Consider the following 24,359-nt stretch of genomic DNA (forward strand, 5'->3'; position numbering starts at 1 on the left):
GTAATACATATTTCTATCAGACAAATCTATAGGTGGAAAGATATACACATTTGTAATTTTGAAAATCCTGAATTTTCCTTCCTAGCCATGAAGACAATGTACACTCTCACCAAGAATCTTCAAGACTGCCATTGACCCATTCCCAGAGAACAAATTCTATTATCACACATTTAGATTACTTTCTACTCTGAAAGTGAAGTCGCCCAGTCGTGTCCAACTCTTTGCGACCCCATGGACTGTATCAGGCTCCTCCGTCCATGGGATTTTCCAGGCAAGAGTGCTGGAATGGATTGCCATTTTGGAGCTTCACTGTACTTTTAATATGCATTTCTCTTATGAGTTAATTTAAGCATTTTTTTCATATGTCTGAGTCATTCATATTTTTCTTTCTCTGAATTCCCTGTTCACATTCTTCGCCCATTTTTTCCTCAGGTTTTTGACTTATCAATTCGTATTGGTTCTATATAAATTAGGAAAAGTAGCTTTGATGAATTGCAATATTTGTTCTAGATTATCAGCTGTCTTTTGGCTTTGCTTATATTGCTTTACTTTCCATGCCTAAGGTTAGTTTCACTTTTTTATGACTTCCAGATTTTCTGTTACTTTAGAAAGGTTTAAAGTTATAAAGTAAGTTTTACATGTTTTCTTCCGGTAATTTTGCAGTTTCATTTTTCATATTTGCCTATTGATACATAAATACATTCATTACATATTGATAGTTATTCTAGTCCAACTTAGTTTTACCTTTGAAAAGAATAATTTCAATATTATTAAATATTCATGTTTCTTCTTGTATGAAATGCTATTTTTATAATAAATTCTCTTATGAATTAGGCACTAATTCAAACTGTCTCTTCATGCTGATTATGTTACTATAGTTAAGATTTTAGAGCTAGATTTTATTCTTTGCACATAATTTAATCTCATTTTCCACTTAAAAAACCATTCTATTGGTTCTTCTTTAATTTCCAAATAAATTTAGAATCACCTATACTAGTTAAAAAAGGTATTTTTTCCCTCTAGGATAGGATTTACCATATAAATTATTTAGGAAGCCTAATGCCTTTATATGTATTTTTCTTATTAGTCAAGAACAAGGTAGGTGACTGCATATGTTTAGGTATTGTTAAGTAATTTTCAAAAGTGTTTACAGGCATATTCTATATGTCTTACACACTTATTGAATTGTTAGACTAATGTAATCTTAGGTATTTTATTTTTATTCTACTATAAATGTGGCCTTTTACTCACGTGTCTTCTAAATGGTTGTTGTATCACAAAAACTCTTGATTTCTATACACCTACTTTCTCTACTACTATTTGTTTTTATTTGAGTCTCTTGGATGCATATCTATAGCCTCTGGAATTGCGACAGTCTTTCCTCCTTCTTTTCAATTTTTTTTGTTTTACGGCATGCTGCATGGCTTGTGGGATCTTAGTTCCCAGATCAGGGGTCAAACCTGGGCCCTCGGCAGTGAAAGTGCAGAGACCTAACCACCGGACGCCCAGGGAATTCCCCTTCTTTCCAATTTTTGACTTTTCGTTATCTCACTGTGTTGACTAACATCTTCACTACAATAACCAAGAAGGACAACAGTGGTCATTCTTTCCTTCTTTTTGATATAATTATGTATTAGCTTTCTCCACTAAGCAAGTATACTGATTTTTGGACTGAATTTTAATTTTTCATCCAGTGACTGAATTTGGAGATTTGGAGAAAAGTCTATTGGAAAGACAAATATTGAATCAGCATTCTTTATTCCCAGTGGCAGATTGTTCAATGGGACTGTTGTTGAAGTTTCAAAGGACATGCAAACTCAAGACATTTTTCAGCACAATTCATCAAAAAATGAGAAAGGCTCTTTTTTTGCACACATCTGTTTTATTTAGCACAATTTCTCCCATCTAAAAATTAGATTTTCTTATTTACAAATACTTCTAGAAATCCCTAAAATGTCTATTTAGGTTTTTCTGTTTTAGGCAGACATCACACTGACATGATATTAAAACACCTCTCTGGAGTCAAGACAGTGAGTGATAAGTGATAGTTGCTCAGTTGTGTCCGAATCTTTGTGACCCCATGGACTGCAGCCTACCAGGCTCCTCTGTCCATGGGATTCTCCAGGCAAGAATACTGGAGTGGGTTGCCATTTCCGTCTTCAGGAGTCATGACAGGAGTAAGTTTATTGCCTCTCCTGGGACCACTGGAAATTGGCATGAATGTCATTCTGTGGCCACACAGGAGTGTCTGAAGCTACTCCTGAGGTAGAGGTTCAACAACAAAGCTCAGCAGAGCACAAAGTGAGAAGTCATCTTGAAAAAAATTAAGTGGTGATATTAACAGATAATAGCTGGCAAATAATACTGTGTTCTCAGGAGAGAAAAGGAGCCCTTACAAATGGGACCAAGTCTTACAATTTTCTCAAGGAACTGTATGTTTTAAAGAAATATATTTAATGGAAGAAGGACAACGGTTCATGTGACAAAAAATGTCCATTGTGTTGCCTATTTTGGTAAAATAAAACAAATATCTAATAAAGGAACAAGGTCACTTCAGTTAGTATTTTTGTTCACAGCTGGGGAACATCAACTTAAGGATGACTGGGTTTTTTTCATGGTTTGTTTCCACACCATGTGCATATCCTTGTAAGCGATCAAAACCAGAATTTTCCAGTCATGGCTATTCATTGGAGTTCCCCGACATGGGCTGTTGAATTGAGATGATAGCCCTGGTCAGCTGCATCTAGGTCAGTTGGGCACATAGGTATCTAGTCCAAAGCTGACCTTTCCTGGTTTTGAAAATGTTCGTTGAAATCTAGACCTGTGAAGGGTGTTAAGATACGACACTCAGTATATATGTGAGTGTGACCAGCAGAGTCCTTGCTCAGAGGCTGCAGTGGTCGACAGAGGTTAGAGCTTTGCTCATTAGACGTTCTTTGGTTCCTCTGGGTGTGGCCTATATTGGTTCTGACTTGTAACAGCAGAGTTCTGTACTCTCTTTCGGCATGCGGCTGAGTAGATAATGTATATGCTTCTCATTAGGAAAATGCCAGCAATGGCTGCAAAGTAACTTCCATAAACTAAAAACTAGAGAAAAACAAATAGAGTGAATTAGACACACATGAAATATGACTGTCCTTAATAATACACAGCGATGCTTGTGTATTCACTTGATTTACTTGGATTATGGGGTTACTGAGACTTAGGGTCTTAATACAGATCTTTTAGATTTGCATAAAACTTCCTTCTCCCCTTTTAGAAGAACCAGGTGTGAAAGGATAAGCTATGCAGTAACTAAGAATGTGGGCTCTACAGTCAAGATTGCTTGGGTTAAATTCTAGCAGATACCACTAATGGTAAAAAACAAAAACACTAAATCCCACTGATGTATGCATCCATTTTTGGAGAATAGTGCATATATAGTGTCTCCAGGAATGGATTATAAACACAGGTTATTTTTCACCTGCCTTATCCCCTTTATTTCGGAACCATATGTAAAACGTGATGCTGTTCTAATTTCAAGTCTCTCAGTGCTAAAGGGAAAAGGGAAGTAGACTCGGTAAGCATGTGCTCCTCCCCAGTGGCATCTTAGTAAACCTGGGCCCTAGACCACAGGAGGAGGAGGAGGCATAAGGGGGACACAATGGTAAGTGCCACTTGATGGGGCTTTAGGAGCCAAAGCGAATGCTAACCTATAATGATTACTGCTCAAACTCTGCTTGATTTTACAGTTAGCAATTAAAGGAATGGCTTATTTTAAAATTTGCCTAGCCAAGGAATTCAAGACATTAAATACTGGCAGTGGTTAGGCTGAACAAAGCCCTTTCATTCTACGTTCCCCCAATTACATGAATAGGTAAGTGGAAGTATTGCAACATACCTGAATGCTGATTGGAAGCCCCAGTCCTCCCTGATCTACTACGATTACAGTTATAATAGTCTGAATCACCAGGGCAATGAAGGTGTTGATTCCAAACACCAGGGCATAGCGTTCCACACTCAGATTAACAGCGATCTGAAACCTGTCATTCAACACATAATAACTTTTAAAACATGAACATACATGGGATTCTTATCTTTAAAAGACAGAGACTGAAGAGAAAGTGTCTTACTAACAACACTTTTGGTCTAAATCTCCTCCAGTATAGACAAACAGGTAGAGCAGAGAAAAAACATATACATACTTAAAGGCTGAATTAAAATGTAGTTACAGGAAATACGGCAAAATTGCTCCTATCCAATTTAATACTTTCGGAAATTAAACCTAAATGTTCTAGTTCTCATAACTTGAGAATATGGCAGGCTATCTGATCTTAGATACTGTTTCACAGTGTATTTTTTATGAAAATCAGCAGTATCCGACCTAAGGAATTTTTTGGTCAGCTATTCATTTTATTGTTGACTCTATCAGCAGTTTTAAAGTTTTGTAGGTGAACTGTTCTTTGGAAGATCCAAACCATGACTGGTGGTATAACTGAGTGAATCTATAGCTAACTTCTTTTTTTTTTTTTAATAATTATATAAATTTTGAAGTCTTATTACAAAATACTTCTGAAAGGCTGGCAAATATATGATATTTGCAGTTCTTCCTTGGAATGAAGGTAAAAGGCTTTGGGTTCTGAATAGTCCTGAAATGAAAAGAAATAATGTCATTCTACCTTAACAAAATACATTAAAAAAACCTCAAGACACATGAGTTTGATACATTAACCTGATTCCATTCAGTGGAAAAAAAAAAAAAAGAGCATGCCACAAATTTCATCTCTTTCCTATGTTTCATGATCTTTTCTCAGGGTCTTTATATTTCTGTGTTTTGTCAATTACTTATCAAGCATTTTTCACAGATTAAAACCTAAAATTTCATACTACTTCTTTCATGTGTTTAAAATTCAAATGTTTCTTATCTCTTTCAGTGAAACCAAATCATATTTCCTACACTCAACTTTCTCTGCACTTAAATATGGAACCAAATTCTTTTAATCATTAAAAAAATCACTGGGATTTATAGTTTCCCGTGATTTTTGCATTTACTTTTTTTTCAGTAGCCAACTTGTTATGACGGGCTGAGAATATTTTGTTTCATACAAAAGTATATGCCTGGAATTGCTTTAGCAACCAAGCGAAATTAGAGACGAAATCTCAATCACAAATCAAATTCCATCATACTATGCAAACCGGAAAATTGCTTGAAATAAAAATTATAAATGACACTGTAACATGCCTTTGGTTTATGAACTTACAAAACATTTTTCCTTGCTGACTAATATCAGCAATATTCAATGGATAAACAATTGAATGAAAAGATGGCTTAACTGTGCCTAATTTAATATAAAGTAGTCAACATTTACTATTGCATTGATTAAAATCCTTCCAAAGTTCTCAATGGAATTACAGGAATACAGAAAAGAGAACATGGTATTGTTTCAGGAGTGAGAAGAAATGCTAAGTAATACTTACACTGCTATGGTGATAAGGAGCATGTAGACAGTCTTGAATATCAAATAGCCAGCGTAGCACGCCCATATGTTGGTCGTGTAATGCATGAGAAACAGAGAGCCTGCATTGACAACTGAGAAGATGGCCAGAGCCAACTCTCCCAGAAGATCCCAGTTGACTTTCACATAACCCACCGCAAAGGCAGCCAGGGCCCCTACAGAAGAAACATTAAGGAAGATCCAACACATCCAGTGAAATGTTAACATGCTGTCTTAAGAATTCAGGTTTCAGGCAGTTCTGAAAGAGGAATATATTACTTACACAATTTGTGAAAATAATGTGACCCGCCTAAATGGGGATTTATCCACTTCTCAAGCATGTTTTCCCTTGGCTACTCTTTAATTTCTATTCTTTCAAACATTTAGTTGTCACATTTTAAATTAGCATCAACTATATGCCAAACACTGTTCTATGCATCAGAAAGGTTCCAGAGGGACCAGAAAGGTTCCTAATCATCAGAGTGGGGAAAAAAGATACATAAACTCAGTTGCTTAATATAACAAGCTCAGGGCAGGGATAGATAAAGATGAAACAATTGTTCTGGCAGTACACTTAGCCTGTTCATATATGCCTTTCTTTGTTGTTTTTCTCAGCAATATGTTACAGATATATTGCACTGGGTAGTAAGTTTTAGTCATTAGTACTAATCTTCATCTTTCTTCTAATCTCCATCCCAGTGTCTTCAAGATTTGGCTTAATCTACTTCAGGTTTGAGGTGAACAAGTTACAGAATTTAAGAGATTGAGTAATTGACAGAAATTAGGGTTAGTAATTATAGTTCTCTTTAAGGAAGTGAGAGGTATTTATGTTTTGAATTACTGAGATTTGACTAACTTTTCCATATGTGATGTAGGCAAGAACCATTACTACAAAAGAAATAAAACTACTTTTCTTCTCAGAACTTGAAATGTGGAATAAATAATTTCAGTGAACCAATTCCAAGACTGCCCTGGTTTCTAGGAGTTTAAATGTAAGTCTTCTTAAAAGGGAAACAATAGTAAAATGGATGCCACATGAAGTTTCTGAAATTTTTTTGTAAAGGAGGGTGTGGAAATCTCCTACTTCCTAGAAAATATCTTCAAAGTCTTAGCTGAATTTAAGTTTCTGTTAACCAGGATATAAATATTTATTGCAGAGTGAACTTCAAAGGCAGACTTCTCTCTGATATTAGAATCTTGACTCTCAAATACCTTCCACTTCTGATTTCAATCTCGTAAGAAAGCTAATTTTGGAAATGTGTGGTGTAGAACCTGGAATTGCTTAAAGACCCGGACTAGCTAAATCAAATTCTTTATTAACAAAAACCCTTCCAGTGAAAATTTGGAAGTCTTACTATTTCAGTTCATTTTCTAAGATAACAGAACACCTTGTTTATATATTAATACACAATGTCCATTTTCTTTTTGATATTAAAAACAATCCTGAAAGAAAAGAGGGCACTATTAACACTTTTCTTGATGAGGAAACGGAATTTTAGGAATCTGGTTAGAATGTAATCACTTGGTGTTGAATCCTGAACTCTTGAGTTGCCTGTAACACATTAAACAGAAATGTCGTGTCTTTTTCCCCCATTGCCTTCTATTTCTGAAAATGGTTAATATGCCTCCTGAACAGACTTAATTTACCACTGTGGAGAATTCAGCAACTGGAGAAATGAATTTAGTTTGCAGGGGTGGAGGGGGTGGGGATTGGGCAAGAAAGGAAGATAGATCAATGTTTACTTACCTCCAAAGGTTGCAATAGCTTCTACTGCTCCATTATATACTGAACTCTGGGACGGTGCTTTGTAATCCCACAGGACTTGAACATAGTTCAAAACCTGGTTATAACCTGCTGTGGAAAAAGCCCACCATAGGGACCAGTAAAAAAGATGTTTTGAGGAGTAACACTGCTTCAAATCTTGTAACCACTGCACAAAAACTCTCAGAGCTACATTTCCTGGCTTTGGGTTGGTCACCTGGCCATCATCTGGGTTCCCTGAATCAGTGAACACTACTTTTCCCACTGGTTTGTGATTCTTTTGAGGTTCCTCTGAGACAGCGTCCGTTCCTGGTGGCTTTGGAAGGGCTTCTTGGCTGGGTTTTGCATGAAAAAACATGCTCTTCTTAGGCATGGGTAGGAAAAGTGAGAAGAGGAAGGCCACGGAGACAGAGGCCAAGGATATGACGTTGAGGTAAAAGTAGGACAGGCCGGCCAGGGATACCAAGAGCTGGGCCAGCACGGAGGCCGCCGTGTAGGCCACCAGCGTGACACTCCTGCAGTAGCCGCTCACCTTCTGGTAGTGCTCCGGGCTGACCACGCTGTAAATGTAGGCATAGTATGCCACCTCAGTGGCGGTGACCATCCCATAGAAGAATTCCAGCACCTGCATGGTCCTGACTCCTTGGCCAAACAAGAGCAGCAGCCAGCAAATGATGAAGCTAATGCCCTGGAGGATGATGACTGGCTTGTAGCGGACATAATCCGTGAGGACAAAGACTGGAAGCAGTAGTGCCAGGTAAGAGTAGGTCCACACGGGGAAGATCTCATTTGTGAGCTGCAGAGGTGGAAAATGGATTCTGTGACCACGAAGCACTGGGAAGTGAGGAGGGTTACCTTTCTCAGACTTGTGTATTACTAAAGTGTTGATCCATGTGGCTTGCCCAATATAAAACTTTGTATCTAGTCAGATAGGGTGCTGTGCTTAGTTGCTCAGTTGTGTCTGACTCTTTGTGACCCCCATGGACTGTAGCCCGCCAGGTTCCTCTGTCTGTGGGGAGTTTCCAGACAAGAATACTGGAGAAGGGTCCCACACCCTCCTTCAGGAGATCTTCCCAACCCAGGGATTGAACCCAGGTCTCCTGCATTGCAGGCAGATTCTTTACCATCTGAGCCAGCAGGGAAGCCCTGATTAGATAGGGTATCTTCATATGACGAGAAAACAGAATAGAAAACTGATTTTCAAGGAAACCCTAGGAAAGGAGAACTCCCCCACCCCCTCAAAAACCCACTTTATACATCTACATGCATTTCAATACAAGAATACATCAGCTTCCCGTGCAATCGGAACTTTGTGGGTTAGTTGCCAAGTCATGTCCGACTCTTTCAAGACCCTATGGACTGTAGTCCGCCAGGCTCTTCTTATCCATGGGATTTCTGAGGCAAGAATAGTGGAATGGGTTGCCATGTCCTTCTCCAGGGGATCTTCCTGACCCAGGGATCGAACCTGCATCTTCTGTGCTGGCAAGTAGTTTCTTTTCCACTGAGCCACCAGGGAAGCCCAATGTGAACTATACTAACTGTATACACACTAGAGTCCAGGCATACCTCATTTTATTGTTTTGCAGATACTGTGCTTTTTACTTTTTGTTCTTTTTATTCATTTATTTTTTACAAATTAAAGGTTTGTGGCAACCTGCATTGGGCAAGACTATTGGTGCCATTTTTCCAGCAGCATTTGCTCATTTTATTTAGTTTAGTTTGGTCATATTTTGGTAGTTCTTGCAATATTTAAAGCTTTTCCACTGTTATTATGTTTGTTATGGAATCTATGATCAGTGATCTTTGATGTTACTATTGTAATTGTTTTGGCATTTTTTTAGCAATAAAATATTTTTCAATTAAGGTATATACTATTTTTTGGCATAATGCTATTGCATATTTAATAGTCTTTGAGCGAAAGTCATGCTCAGCTGAGACCATTACTTGCTCAGTCATGTCCAACTCTGCAACCCCATGGTCTGTAGCCCACCAGGTTCTTCTGTCCATGGAATTATCCAGTAAGAATACTAGAGTGGGTAATCATTCCCTTCTCCAGGGGATCTTCCTGACCCAGGGATCGGACCCAGGGATCGAACCCAGGTCTCCTGAACTGTAGGAGGATTCTCCACTGTCTGAGCCACCAGGGATTAGTATGGTATAAACATAACTGTTTTATGCACTTGGAAATAAAAAAAATTCATGTGACTCACTTTATTGCATTGTTTGCTTTACTGTGTCTGTAACCAAGTAATGTCTCTGAGATATGCCTGCAAACTAGTTAAAAATTGTTCAACAGACTTGTGGGCTTTTCAGGCTATTAAAAAAAATACTATTCTTGTCTTGCCTGAAGATTAACAACACTTCATAAAGCAGCTACAGCGTTAGAAGAATTCAGCAACCTTTATCTTTGTGTTGATTCACTATCATGGCAAAAAAAATAGCCCGTGCAAGTCTGAATGAACACACCAGGAAGACAGCAAAGAGTAAATCACCCGGCAGAATTACGATGTGGGAACAGTAACGCATTTTGTCTCCTTCCTGGACAAATTGTATGGGCTTCCAACCCCGTTTCTCTTCAGTTCTGTTGATTTATCTGTTTACTCAATTCTCGGTCTCAGCATAATATGAGTTGTCTCGTGGATTTAGTCAGAAATGCAGGGGACCTCACTGTTCATTCATGGAAAGCACTGAGGAAGTTGTTGGTCTTTGGGGCATGGTGGGTACAGGTGTAGGTCAGCCACAGCAGCCTCTCTTCTGTGCCCCTCTGCTTCCTCCAGCAACCTCAATGGGTTCCCGTGTCAGTGACAAGAGGGGAAGTTCAGTGATTTGAAAGGCTAGTGGGACTGGGCTGCACCTTTTCAGTCTAGCTAGTCCACAGCAGCTCCCTGGTGGCGCATACAGTAAAGAATCTGCCTGCAATGTGGGAGACCTGGGTCAGCAAGATTCCCTGGAGAAGGGCATGGCAACCCACTCCATTACTCTTGCCAGAGAATTCCACGGACAGAGGAGCCTGGCAGGCTACAGTCCATTGGATTGCAAAGAGTCGGCCATGACTGAGCAACTAACACTTTTTCACTGGTCCATAATGGTTGCAGAAGTAGAGGCTTGGGGTTCGCTGGCCGATTCTGGACCTCTGTCTGTGGTCTGCTTTGTCTTAACAGTCACGTTCCTGTCTCGGAAACTCTGAAACAGACCTGCCCCTAAGTGATTTACAGTGCAGCAGAATAAACTTGCCCTTCTGTCCTTATTGCCTCATCACCAAATAAAACACCATCAATGACCCTTTCAAGTGAAGCCTCACAATCTGCAGTGTCTTCTTAGCTAGGACTGGAGACTACAGAACTAGCCTAGGGTAATTCTTCAACTGGGTCAGGGCACTTCCTTGTTATTAAAAAAAAAAAAGCGGCGGACCTTTTGAATTAGAGAATTGGGACTTCCGGGAAGATAAAGCTGGGAGATAAACTGTTAATTTCTCATCTGCTGATAAACAGTTTTTCAAAATTAAGTGTCCTAAGGAAAGGCTTCACTGGTGGCTCAGATAGTGAAGAATCTGCCTGCAATGCAGGAGACCTGGGTTCAATCCCTGGGTAGGGAAGATCCTCTGGAGAAGGGAATGGCAACCTACTCCAGTGTTCTTGCTTGGAGAATTCCATGGACAGAGGAGCTGGGTGGGCTACAGTCCATGGGGTGGCAAAGAGTTGGACACGACTGAGTAACTAACACTCTCAACACTTTCAAAGAAATGCTACAATTAAAAAAAATATATTCTGCTTATACACCAGCAAATTAAAAGTTTATTAGGACTAGATCCTGTGCCTGGCAGTGATTGTATTTTAGGATAAGTGTAACAGAATCAATGAGACTTGGCATGTTCCCATGCATTAAGCCTAATGTTAGAACTCTGTAAAAGTGAAAATATTTATTATACATGTGATGTGTTTAGGTTTCCCATCTTTGCAAGTGTGAGGAGCGAAGAGTGGTTTGAACAGTTCTATAAAATAACAAATACCATGAAAATGGGATTCACTGAGGTCAGTATATTAATCTTATTTCCAGTTGAATGACACCCTGACTCTATGTCCTTGTGTAAGTCCTGTAAGATTAAACAACATTAAGGTTCGTATGGATATTAACTCACCTCTGCACTGGTCAGGTTTTTATCTGGTCCAGATAAATACACCATAAGAAAGGGTTCTGAGGGTCTCATCATGGAGAAAAATCCAAACAGGCAGAGGATCACAGTGGGATAAATCCAAGACTGGCTCTCTGAAGTCTGGAAACAACTCATGGCTGATCAAGTGAAAACAAAACCAAAATGAACTGAGGTTTATTCTTTCTGGCATTCTGGATATCATGAAGAGCTGATTTCTAAATGTTTTATGAGAGGACAAAGTTTCCTCTATCTCAAGCTGACCTGAAAAGGTGAGTGATTAACTGCTTTCAAATATTTCTTATGGAAGCCAGTCAACCCTACTTTATCAACAAACTTCTTACTCATTATTGCTGGGAGTAGAGGCCCACTTCATTAGTGCTCTCCATCATAATCCTGGTAATAAGTAGCTACTAATAAAGGGTAAGGGCATGGCAACCCACTCCAGTATTCTTGCCTGGAGAATCCCATGGACAGAGGAGCCTGGCGGGCTACAGTCCACAGGTTTAGAAAGAGTCAGACACAACTGAAGTGACTTAGCATGCAATAAAGGGTAAGGGCTTCCCCAGAGGCTCAGTGGTAAAGAATACTTATGTAATGCAAGAGGTGTGGGTTTGATCCCTGGGTCAGGAAGCTCTCCTGAAGGAGGGCATAGTAACCCACACCAGTATCCTTGCTGAGAGAATCCCACGGGCAGAGACACCTGGCAGGCTGCAGTCCATGGGGTCCCAAAGAGTTGGACATGACTGAAGCGAATGAACACGCACACAATAAATGGTAAACAATGGGCCAATGGACATGTGAAAGTAACTAAAACATCAGCTAGTGAATCTCTGGTGTACAGGCATACCCCAGAGATACTGCGAGTCTTTCAGACCATCACAGCAAAGCAAATATTACAATAAAGTGAGTCACACACTTTTTGGTTTCCCACTGCATATAAAATTGTGTTTACATTGCACTGTAGTCTATTATCTCTGCAAGACCATTATGTCTAACAAAGCACTGTGCGTAACTTCATTAAAAAATACTTCATCGCCAAAAAATGCTAACCACCATTAGAGCCTTCTGTGAATCGTAATAATCTTTCTGCCACACTACCATCCAAGATCACTAGTCACAGGTCACCATGAAAAACATTATAAAAATGAAAAAGTCTGAAATATTGTGAGAATTACCAAAAGGTGACACAGAGACAGCTCAGTTCAGTTCAGTCGCTCAGTCGCGTCCGACTCTTTGTGATCCCATGAACTGCAGGATGCCAGGCCTCTCTGTCCATCACCAACTCCCAGAGTCTACCCAAACCCATGTCCATTGAGTCGGTGATGCCATCCAACCATCTCATCCTCTGTCGTCCCCTTCTCTTTCTGCCCTCAAGCTTTCCCAGCATCCAGGTCTTTTACAATGAGTCAGTTCTTCACATCAAGTGGCCAAAGTATTGGAGTTTCAGCTTCAATATCAGTCCTTCCAATGAACACCCAGGACTGATATCTTTTAGGATGGACTGGTTGTATCTGCTTGCAGTCCAAGGGATTCTTAAGAGTCTTCTCCAACACCACAGTTCTAAAGCATCAATTCTTCGGCACTGAGCTTTCTTTATAGTCCAACTCTCACATCCATACATGACTACTGGAAAAACCATAGCCTTGACTAGATGGACCTTTGTTGACAAAGTAATGTCTCTGCTTTTTAATATGCTGTCTAGGTTGGTCATAACTTTCCTTCCAAGGAGTAAGCATCTTTTAATTTCATGGCTGCAGTCACCATCTTTGGTGATTTTGGAGCCCCCCAAAATAAAGTCTGACCCTGTTTCCACTGTTTCCCCATCTATTTCCCATGAAGTGATGGGACCAGATGCCATAATCTTAGTTCTCTGAATGTTGAGCTTTAAGCCAACTTTTCACTCTCCTCTTTGACTTTCATCAAGAGGCTCTTTAGTTCTTCTTCACTTTCTGCCATAAGGGTGGTGTCATTGGCATATCTGAGGTTATTGATATTTCTCCCGGCAATCTTGATTCCAGCTTGTGCTTCCTCCAGCCCAGTGTTTCTCATGATGTACTCTGCACATAAGTTAAATAAGCAGGGTGATAATATATAGCCTTGACATACTCCTTTTCCTATTTGGAACCAGTCTGTTGTTCCATGTCCAGTTCTAACTGTTGCTTCCTGACCTGCATACAGGTTTCTCAAGAGGCAGATCAGATGGTCTGGTATGTCCATCTCCTTCAGAATTTTCCACAGTTTATTGTGATCCACACAGTCAAAGGCTTTGGCATAGTCAATAAAGCAGAAATAGATGTTTTTCTGGAACTCTTTTGCTTTTCTGATGATCCAGAGAATGTTGGCAATTTGATCTCTGGTTCCTCTGCCTTTTCTAAAACCAGCTTGAACATGTGGAAGTTCACGGTTCACGTATTGCTGAAGCCTGGCTTGGAGAATTTTGAGCATTTCTTTACTAGCGTGTGAGATGAGTGCAACTGTGGGGTAGTTTGGACACAGAGACAGGAAGCGAGCAAATGATGTTGGGGAAAATGGTGTGGATAGACTTGCTCGAGGCAGGGTTGCCACAAATCTTCCATTTGTAAAAATGCAGAATCTTCAAAGCGTAATTAAGTGCAATAAAAGGAAGTCAGTCTGTGCAAGACCTTCCAGGAGGTCAAACCTAGAACAGAGATTGACTTGGTCAAAGTTTCTATAATCTGCCTAGTACACTTTGCACAGAAACTTCTGACTCTGAAATCTTACTTAATATGCCGAAGGTATTTATTTACACAATTTCTCTCCATCAGACTCTTTCCTTGCTTAGTATTGTGCTTGACACAAAACAGACATCCACATTATTTTTATGTGTCTATGATCTGGGAATTAGTAATTCTTCGGTTAAAAAATTGAGCTGGTAAAGCTCTGACTTGCCATCATTTTCTTATTTCCCTTCTTTTCCATCTTGGTGTAACTCTGTGTTGTGAAAAGAATGCAGCATGTCTCAGACTGTTCTTCCACTTTTTTTTATGATGGGCCCCATCTCATCTCTAAGTCTGCAGTTTCACACCACTCAAGGGGGCAGGTAGCTTACTGATCATTCATACAAGTTCATACTTCTTTTGCCAGCTCACCAATAACATTGCTTGAAATTCAAATTTCAGACAAAAACTCCGGTGAAGGATCTCATCCGCCAATGCTCAGAAAAACAAGAACAAAGCCTTTATTTTACGGCAGCCACATTTGAGAACATCTTGCTTTTTCATGTGGATTACAATGAGCTCATGCCTTCATAATTTTGCATCAAATTTTCCCCTGTAAAGGGGCCATGGGTTTTGGTGGTCTTGGACATGGTTAAGTTCTCCAACATAATTCACAGGAAAGATACTAACCTGCTGTGAGCCTGAAGTGTTTCCTCTGCACTCACCCTCTCTGTCTGCCTGCCACTGGGGCACTCTAGGACTCTTGGCTGCTAATGTCTGGCTGTTCTACCCCCACAGTCCTTACTCCTCACATCCCTCCTTCCTCCGACCCCTCGCCCCCTTTTCCAGGTCATCTTGTCAAGCACTTGCCTCACTGCATAGCCCTTCCCTATTCTGGCCAGTTACTATGCCTGTGAATAGCATCAGATTAGCATCAGAATAACTGGGGGTTTGGTGAAAATATGACTTCCTGGACTCCAGCCCTTAAGTGTGTGTGATTCATTCAGTAAGTCTAGTGAGGCCCATGAACCTACATTTATAGGTGCTGAGTGATGCTGATGCCAGAGCCCCAAGGACCCCTGGTTCCTTATCCATGCACTGGGCCGAGCTGCTCCATGCCACAGGGTTGGGAAGGAAGTGGGCAGAAATCAACTAGGGAGAGTTCCCAAACCTACACATAGACCTATTACCCTGAAGTTCTTTGCTGGTCCTCTAAGCCCTGGAATGTAAGAGATAGGTGAAGACAATCTGATGTTTCAGATAAGACTCTCAAACCCTGCCCCACCCACTAATCCCTTGATCAGATCATATCTTTGTTAGACATAATGGTCTTGCAGAGATAACAGACTACAGTGCAATGTAAACACAATTTTATATGCAATGGGAAACCAAAAAGTGTGTGACTCACTTTATTGTAATATTTGCTTTGCTGTGGTGGTCTGAAAGACTTGCAGTATCTCTGGGGTATGCCTGTACACCAGAGACTCACTAGCTGATGTTTTACTTACTTTCACATGTCCATTGGCCCATTGTTTACCATTTATTGTGTGCGTGTTCATTCGCTTCAGTCGTGTCGGACTCTTTGCGACCCCATGAATTGCAGCACGCCAGGCCTCCCTGTCCATCACCAACTCCTGGAGTTCACTCAGACTCACGTCCATCGAGTCATTGATGCCATCCAGCCATCTCATCCTCTGTCGTCCCCTTCTCCTCTTGCCCCCAATCCCTCCCAGCAGCAGAGTCTTTTCCATTGAGTCAACTCTTCGCATGAGGTGGCCAAAGTACTAGAGTTTCAGCTTTAGCATCATTCCTTCCAAAGAAATCCCAGGGCTGATCTCCTTCAGAATGGACTGGTTGGATCTCTTTGCAGTCCAAGGGACTCTCAAGAGTCTTCTCCAACACCACAGTTCAAAAGCATCAATTCTTTGGTGCTCAGCCTTCTTCACAGTCCAACTCTCACATCCATACATGACCACAGGAAAAACCATAGCCTGGACTAGATGAACCTTTATTGGCAAAGTAATGTCTCTGCTTTTGAATATGCTATCTAGGTAGGTCATAACGTTCCTTCCAAGGAGTAAGCGTCTTTTAACTTCATGGCTGCAGTTACCATCTGCAGTGATTTTGGGGCCCAGAAAAATAAAGTCTGACACTATTTCCACTGTTTCCCCATCTATTTTCCATGAAGTGGTGGGACCAGATGCCATGATCTTCGTTTTCTGAATGTTGAGCTTTATGCCAACTTTTTCACTCTCGACTTTCACCTTCATCAAGAGGCTTTTGAGTTCCTCTTCACTTTCTGCCATAAGGGTGGTGTCATCTGCATATCTGAGGTTATTGATATTTCTCCCAGCAACCTTGATTCCAGTTTGTGTTTCTTCCAGTCCAGCGTTTCTCATGATGTACTCTGCATATAAGTTAAATAAGCAGGGTGACAATATACAGCCTTGACGTACTCCTTTTCCTATGTGGAACCAGTCTGTTGTTCCATGTCCAGTTCTAACTGTTGCTTCCTGACCTGCATACAAATTTCTCAAGAGGCAGACCAGGTGGTCTGGTATTCCCATTTCTTTCAGAATTTTCCACAGTTTATTGTGATCCACACAGTCAAAGGCTTTGGCATAGTCAATAAAGCAGAAATAGATGTTTTCCTGGAACTCTCTTGCTTTTTCCATGATCCAGCAGATGTTGGCAATTTGATCTCTGGTTCCTCTGCCTTTTCTAAAACCAGCGTGAACATCAGGAAGTTCACGGTTCACATATTGCTGAAGCCGGGCTTGGAGAATTTTAAGCATTACTTTACTAGCATGTGAGATGACTGCAATTGTGTGGTAGTTTGAGCATTCTTTGGCGTTGCCTTTCTTTGGGATTGGAATGAAAACTGACCTTTTCCAGTCCTGTGGCCACTGCTGAGTTTTCCAAATGTGCTGGCATATTGAGTGCAGCACTTTCACAGCATCATCCTTCAGGATTTGGAATAGCTCAACTGGAATTCCATCACCTCCACTAGCTTTGTTCGTAGTGATGCTTTCTAAGGCCCACTTGACTTCACATTCCAGGATGTCTGGCTCTAGGTCAGTGACCACACCATTGTGATTATCTGGGTCGTGAAGATCTTTTTTGTACAGTTCTTCTGTGTATTCTTGCCATCTCTTCTTAATATCTTCTGCTTCTGTTAGGTCCATACCATTTCTGTCCTTTATCGAGCCCATCTTTGCATGAAATGTTCCTTTGGTACCTCTGATTTTCTGGAAGAGATCTCTAGTCTTTCCCATTCTGTTGTTTTCCTCTATTTCTTTGCATTGATCGCTGAAGAAGGCTTTCTTATCTCTTCTTGCTATTCTTTGGAACTCTGCATTCAGATGTTTATATCTTTCCTTTTCTCCTTTGCTTTTCACTTCTCTTCTTTTCACAGCTTTTTGTAAGGCCTCCCCAGACAGCCATTTTGCTTTTTTGCATTTCTTTTCCATGGGGATGGTCTTGATCCCTGTCTCCTGTACAATGTCAGAAACCTCATTCCATAGCTCATCAGGCACTCTATCTATCAGATCTAGGCCCTTAAATCTATTTCTCACTTCCACTGTATAATCGTAAGGGATTTGATTTAGGTCATACCTGAATGGTCTAGTGGTTTTCCCTACTTTCTTCAATTTAAGTCTGAATTTGACAATAAGGAGTTCATGGTCTGAGCCACAGTCAGCTCCTGGTCTTGTTTTTGCTGACTGTATAGAGCTTCTCCATCTTTGGCTGCAAAGAATATAATCAATCTGATTTCGGTGTTGACCACCTGGTGATGTCCATGTATAGAGTCTTCTCTTGTGTTGTTGGAACAAGGTGTTTGCTATGACCAGTGCATTTTCTTGGCAAAACTCTATTAGTCTTTGCCCTGCTTCATTCTGTATCCCAAGGCCAAATTTGGACCAACGCCACGCCATGGCTGCATGGGCACAGGGGGGCCTAGAGGAGCTATCCCACGTTGAAGGTCAGAAAGGGCAGTGGTGAGGAGATACCCCTCATCTAAGATAAGGAGCATTGGCTGCGCTTTGCTGGAGCAGCCCTGAAGCGATACCCCACGCCCAAGGTAAGAGAAACCCAAGTAAGATGGTAGGTGTTGCAAGAGGGCATCAGAGGGCAAACACACTGAAACCATACTCACAGAAAACTAGTCAATCTAATCACACTAGGACCACAGCCTTGTCTAACTCAATGAAACTAAGCCATGCCCATGGGGCAACCCAAGACGGGTGGGTCATGGTGGAGAGATCTGACAGAATGTGGTCCACTGGAGAAGGGAATGGCAAACCACTTCAGTATTCTTGCCTTGAGAACCCCATGAACAGTATGAAAAGGCAAAATGATAGGATACTGAAAGAGAAACTCCCCAGGTCAGTAGGTGCCCAATATGCTACTGGAGATCAGTGGAGAAATAACTCCAGAAAGAACGAAGGGATGGAGCCAAAGCAAAAACAATACCCAGCTGTGGATGTGACTGGTGATAGAAGCAAGGTCTGATGCTGTAAAGAGCAATATTGCATAGGAACCTGGAATGTCAGGTCCATGAATCAAGGTAAATTGGAAGTGGTCAAACAAGAGATGGCAAGAGTGAATGTCGACATTCTAGGACTCAGCGAACTCAAATGGACTGGAATGGGTGAATTTAACTCACATTCTAGGAATCAGCGAACTCAAATGGACTGGAATGGGTGAATTTAACTCAGATGACCATTATATCTACTACTGCGGGCAGGAATCCCTCAGAAGAAATGGAGTGGCCATCATGGTCAACAAAAGAGTCCGAAATGCAGTATCTGGATGCAATCTCAAAAACGAAAGAATGATCTCTGTTTGTTTCCAAGGCAAACCATTCAATATCACAGTAATCCAAGTCTATGCCCCAACCAGTAATGCTGAAGAAGCTGAAGTTGAACGGTTCTATGAAGACCTACAAGAATTGATGCTTTCAAATTGTGGTGCTGAAGAAGACTCTTGAGAGGCCCTTGGACTGCAAGGAGATCAAACCAGTCAATCCTAAAGGAAATCAACCCTGAATATTCACTGGAAGGACTCATGCTGAAGCTGAAGCTACAATACTTTGGCCACCTGATGCAGAGAGCCAACTCACTGGAAAAGACTTTGATGCTGGGAAAGATTGAAGGCAAAGGAGAAGAGGGCAGCAGAGGATGAGACTTTTAGATAGTATCACCAATTCACTGGACACGAATTTGAGCAAACTCCAGGAGATAGTGAAGGACAGGAAAGCCTGGCATGCTGCCATCCATGGGGTTGCAGAGTCAGACATAACTTAGTGACTGAACAACAACTGGCTCCTTTAGTTGCCACAGCTATTTATATATATATATATATATATATATATATACACACACACACCCACCTATTTTATTATATGTTATATATTTTAATGTATATATTTAAATAACAATGTAAACATATTATATATTTTATCAAATTGTATATTTATATGATATATTTATAATATAAAATTGTAATTTATGTATTATACATTTTATATATATATAAAATATATACATGGCCCCCAATTGCTCAGACACAGAAACTGAGCCTCCCCAAAGCTCATGGGCACTCAGCTATAAAAGGCTAAAGCTGAATTCAGGGTTGGGTTTGTTGGTTCCAAGGTTATATCTTCCTTTTCTCTGATGGGTAATGCTTCCTACTTCCATGGCACCATTTCCACCACCTCCTCGTTTCCTTGCCAGCTACCCTGGAAAGCGCTATTGATATGAGCTCTAGGATTCCAACCAAACCACCTGGTTATCACCCAAATCCTCGCTCTCCTCCTGGAGAAACCTGAGGCTACTGGTCTCACAATGATTGGAAGTTTTTGGTCACTATATTTTTATCTTATTGACATGCTACTATTTACTGTCATCATGGCTATGACTATGATAATCAAGTTACTTATGCAATTTCTTTGTACAATTTTTACATCTGGAAAATTATTTTTTTAAACCGAAGTACAGTCACTTTAAAATATTGTGTTTTAAGTGTACAGCAAAGTGATTCAGTTATATATATATATTTCCTTTTTCAGATTATTTTGCATTATAGATTATTAGAAGATACTGAATATAGCTCCCTGTGGTATACAGTAAATCCCTATTGCTTATCTATTTTATGTATAGTAGTTTTTATCTGTTAATCCCATACTCCTAGTTTGTCCCTCCCTACTTGCCTTTCTCCTTTGGTGACCAGAAGCTTGTTTTCTATGTCTGAGTCTGTTTCTATTTTGTATACACATTCATTTGTATAAAGTTTTGGATTCCACATGCAAGTGGTATCATGTAGCATGTTTTAGTCTGACTTATTTCACCAAGCATAATACTGTCCATTCATGTTGCTGCAGATGGTAGTATTTCTATGGGTAATATTCCATTGCACATATGCACACCACATCTTCTTAATTCAATTGTCTGTTGATGGGTACTTGGGCTGCTACCATGTCTTAGCTATTATAAAGAGTGCCACTCTAAACACTGGGATGCATGTGTCATTTTGAATTAGTATTTTTATTTTTTTCTGGATTATATACCCAGGAATGAAATTGCTGGATCATACGGTAATTCTATTTTTAGTTTTAAAGGATTCTCCATATTGTTTTCCTCAGTGGCTGCCAATTATTTCAATTTTTTTCTGAAAATTTTATGAAGTAGATAAAGGAGGTGGTATTGTCCTTGTTTTATATGTAATGAAACCAAGGGCCAGAGACAAGATTTGCACTGGTTTTCATGTTTAACCAACATCGAAACCTGGACTTGGACTCAGTTTTTCTAATTACAAGGTCAATAATCTTTCCTTTCATACTGTGTTGAGACTGCTTGGCTATATCCTCAGAATTCCAATTCCAATTTATTTTAGAACTGTGTCTTTCAGATGGTCAGTGTCAAAAAATTCTAGTGGGTTGTCAATAGAATTAAAAAAAATGTTTCATAAAAAACACTAAGTATCAAAGTGCACTGCAGAGTATGCCTGTTTCTTCCAAAACTTTAGTTTGGATTATCAGTTCATCAATACAGTTGATCCTTGAACCACAGGGGGTTAGGGATGCCATCTTTTCACACAGTTGAAAATCAGAGTAGAAGTTATAGTTGGCTTTCTGTGGTCCACTGTTCTACTCTATTCACGATTCTGGATCCATGGATACAACCGAACAGACTGTATTCTACTGTAGTACTTACCACTGAAAAAAGTCTATGACCAAGCACACCTATGCAGCACAAAACCATGTTGTTCAAGGGTTAACTTTATGACCAGGACTTTACATTACATTACTGCATATAGCCACTTGGTTAGATGTTGCAGAGGAAAGAAGAGAACTAAATATCTAATCACATCCCTCATAATAAACTCACCTGTCTATGTCATCATAGAACACCTGTTCTGTCTGGGATGCCCACAGACTTCATGGCAATGCACCATCCTGAGAAAGCTGTTCTCTTGCTACTTTATCCATTTATCATTCCATTTGGACTCCACACAAAATTCTCCTCCTCCTAAAGAGTGTTTTAAACTTCCCTTTGCTTCAGTGAATCTAACCTGAGGATATGAATCACATTGATTTTCTGAGTTGGCAGTTTTGAAAGAATATGCTTATCTTTCCCATTTCTGTGTTTTCCAAATATGACAACCCTTTCAAAAGTTGTTCCTGTGGCAGCAATTCTCACATATTACTTCCATGCTCCATCACCATTTTTAAAAAGGTATAAAAACACTGCAGCAGGCAATAGGATGAAAGAGGGGGAAAAAAGGAAAAAAAAAAGATGGTCTCCAAACAAAATTCAGCCTATCAGGCTACCATGACTTGAAATCTACAATGAAGATGCTGCAAGTAACAAGGGAGGCTGAATGAATCAACAGAGATTTGGAGCCTGGGATACCCTGGAGTGCTCCTAGGAGGGTGAGCTCCTGCTGACAGGTGAGCTGAGCACTGAACTTTAGCCTCTGGTCACTGCTGAGCCACGGTGGCCCCTGGCAGGTGGCAGTCTCCTGGCTCAGCCTGCCGCACAGACCAGATCTAGTTGTGCCATCTGTACACACAGGCAGCATATCACACAGGCCCTGGGCGTACACTGCCACGTGCACCACTGGGGTGACCAGCCAGCCCTTGGGCTCTTGAACAAGCCCCCAAACCACCACCACCTTTTCGACTGGAAGTGACTCTCCTAAACTACTCTGGGACCTACATGTTCTTTTCTCTTTTTGCTGGCAGGCAGATAATGATTATTTTTCATTAAAATCCACAGCCATCTCACCAGGGTCCCTTCATATTCTACTCTTAAGTCTCCAGCATCTCTCAGTCGCTCATGTGGATCTAGGTCTCAGTTCAGTCAGTTCAGTTGATCAGTTGTGTCCGACTCTGTGACCCCATGAATTGCAGCATGCCAGGCCTCCCTGTCCATCACCAACTCCCAGAGTTCACTCAAACTTCACAACCAAGATAATCACGATGGTATGATCACTCACCTAGAGCCAGACATCCTGGACTGTGAAGTCAAGTGGGCCTTAAAAAGCATCACTATGAACAAAGCTAGTGGAGGTGATGGAATTCCAGTGGAGCTATTTCAAATCCTGAAGGATGATGCTGTGAAAGTGCTGCACTCAATATGCCAGCACATTTGGAAAACTCAGCAGTGGCCACAGGACTGGAAAAGGTCAGTTTTCATTCCAATCCCAAAGAAAGACAATGCCAAAGAATGCTCAAACTACCGCACAATTGCACTCATCTCACATGCTAGTAAAGTAATGCTCAAAATTCTCCAAGCCAGGCTTCAGCAATACGTGAACCGTGAACTTCCAGATGCTTTAGAAAAGGCAGAGGAACCAGAGATCAAATTGTCAACATCTGCTGGATCATGGAAAAAGCAAGAGAGTTCCAGAAAAACATCTATTTCTGCTTTATTGACTATGCCAAAGCCTTTGACTGTGTGGATCACAATAAACTGTGGAAAATTCTGAAAGAGATGGGAACACCAGACCACCTGACCTGCCTCTTGAGAAACCTGTATGCAGGTCAGGAGGCAACAGTTAGAACTGGACATGGATCTAGGTCTCGAAGGTCCCATATTTTTACTGCTGCTTCCCTTTCTCAGGGTATGTGGGGGCGGTAACCTTCTTAACATAATCTCTTTACTGGCATGTCTTATCTGACTTCACTTTGAGGTGCTCATAAGTTTTTATTTATTTCCTGAAGAAAAAAAAAATGAAGATTTACTTGTCTTTCAACTATGAACAGTTGGGCTGGGTGTTTCCATCTGCCTTCAAAAAATTTCTTTCTATGCAATCTCTTGCATGTTTTTAGTGTCTTGGTATAGAGTTCAGTTTTTCCTCTTCTCTTTTATTCCAAGAATTGCTGTGTTATTGACTTTTTCCATTTCTACTGTTATTTAACCATATCCTTAAATCTTTCTAACTGCTTTCAAGCAAACATTCTTTTTCATATGAATGTGCATAGCTTTAGTAATAATCTTAGGTATTTCCTGGATTTTATAATATCATCTCTGAAACTCTCAATTTTCTTATATGGACTGCAAAAGAAGTTCATTTGTCATTATAATTCTACAATGTGGGGAAAATGAAACTTTTTTAAATGGAAAGCAAACAAAAAAATTGACTCCTTTTCAAGGAGTTGCAAGGTTAACCCAGAACTCACATTTCTTGGTTCTTAAAGTCCAGACCCTCCACTTTGCTGTATGTACTTCAGTTAGTCTTCACTTGTAGACTCATTGTGTGGAACAAACCTTTTCCACATTTGTTCACACAAAAATTTTTCATGTATTATTCCTATATGCCACAGGGAAACATATTGGGCCTATGACAACTTCATCTAAATTTTAGGCATGGGCAGTGTCCTGTTTCCTAATCCAAAGGCTGTGTATATGCATAAAAACTCTTATGACCATAGGTATTTCTAAATATATATTTTCATTTGCATAGGAAGGCAGCTATTAAAAAGCAAGAACTGGGCTTTCTGGTTCTTTGAGGTCTGGGTAGATTTCCTAGCTAAAAATCTTAGTTGATTAGATTCCTCCACCCACTCCCAGAAGATGCAATTCTGCTCAGAGCCAGTTTTCAGAGCTGTGGGGCTCCCTGAGGCAGGGGTCTAGGTGACCTGATCAAAGACCTACAAATCTGGTTTTGCAGAAGTTTCCCAGAACATTTATCTAGAGTACAAGGGATGGGTCAGCACCAAGCAATCATTTTATCATATCCTCTTCCATGCTTGTTTAGAAGATGCTGCCAGAACTAGCTGAGATGCT

At 40.4% G+C, this 24,359-nt stretch overlaps 1 protein-coding gene across 3 annotated transcripts in view; it reads right to left on the bottom strand.

Annotated features, from left to right (window-relative positions):
- Positions 1-1,794: 1,794 nt before the first annotated feature.
- Positions 1,795-24,359, bottom strand: part of SLC19A3 (solute carrier family 19 member 3) — a 31,445-nt gene continuing 8,880 nt past the window's right edge. For 2 of the 3 annotated variants that reach the window (XM_061386979.1, XM_061386964.1), the window contains 5 exons: positions 11,375-11,526; positions 7,222-8,032; positions 5,458-5,650; positions 3,881-4,022; positions 1,795-3,087 (listed from right to left, as the gene is read on the bottom strand). In XM_061386979.1, coding sequence (XP_061242963.1) covers positions 2,926-3,087; positions 3,881-4,022; positions 5,458-5,650; positions 7,222-8,032; positions 11,375-11,524 — 1,458 coding nt within the window. In that variant the 5' untranslated portion in view covers positions 11,525-11,526 and the 3' untranslated portion in view covers positions 1,795-2,925. The remainder of the gene's footprint in view (positions 3,088-3,880; positions 4,023-5,457; positions 5,651-7,221; positions 8,033-11,374; positions 11,527-24,359) is intronic. The other variant, XM_061386969.1, reaches the window with a different exon arrangement.

Source organism: Bos javanicus, chromosome 2 (assembly GCF_032452875.1).
Source record: "Bos javanicus breed banteng chromosome 2, ARS-OSU_banteng_1.0, whole genome shotgun sequence".
Classification (NCBI taxonomy): domain Eukaryota; kingdom Metazoa; phylum Chordata; class Mammalia; order Artiodactyla; family Bovidae; genus Bos; species Bos javanicus.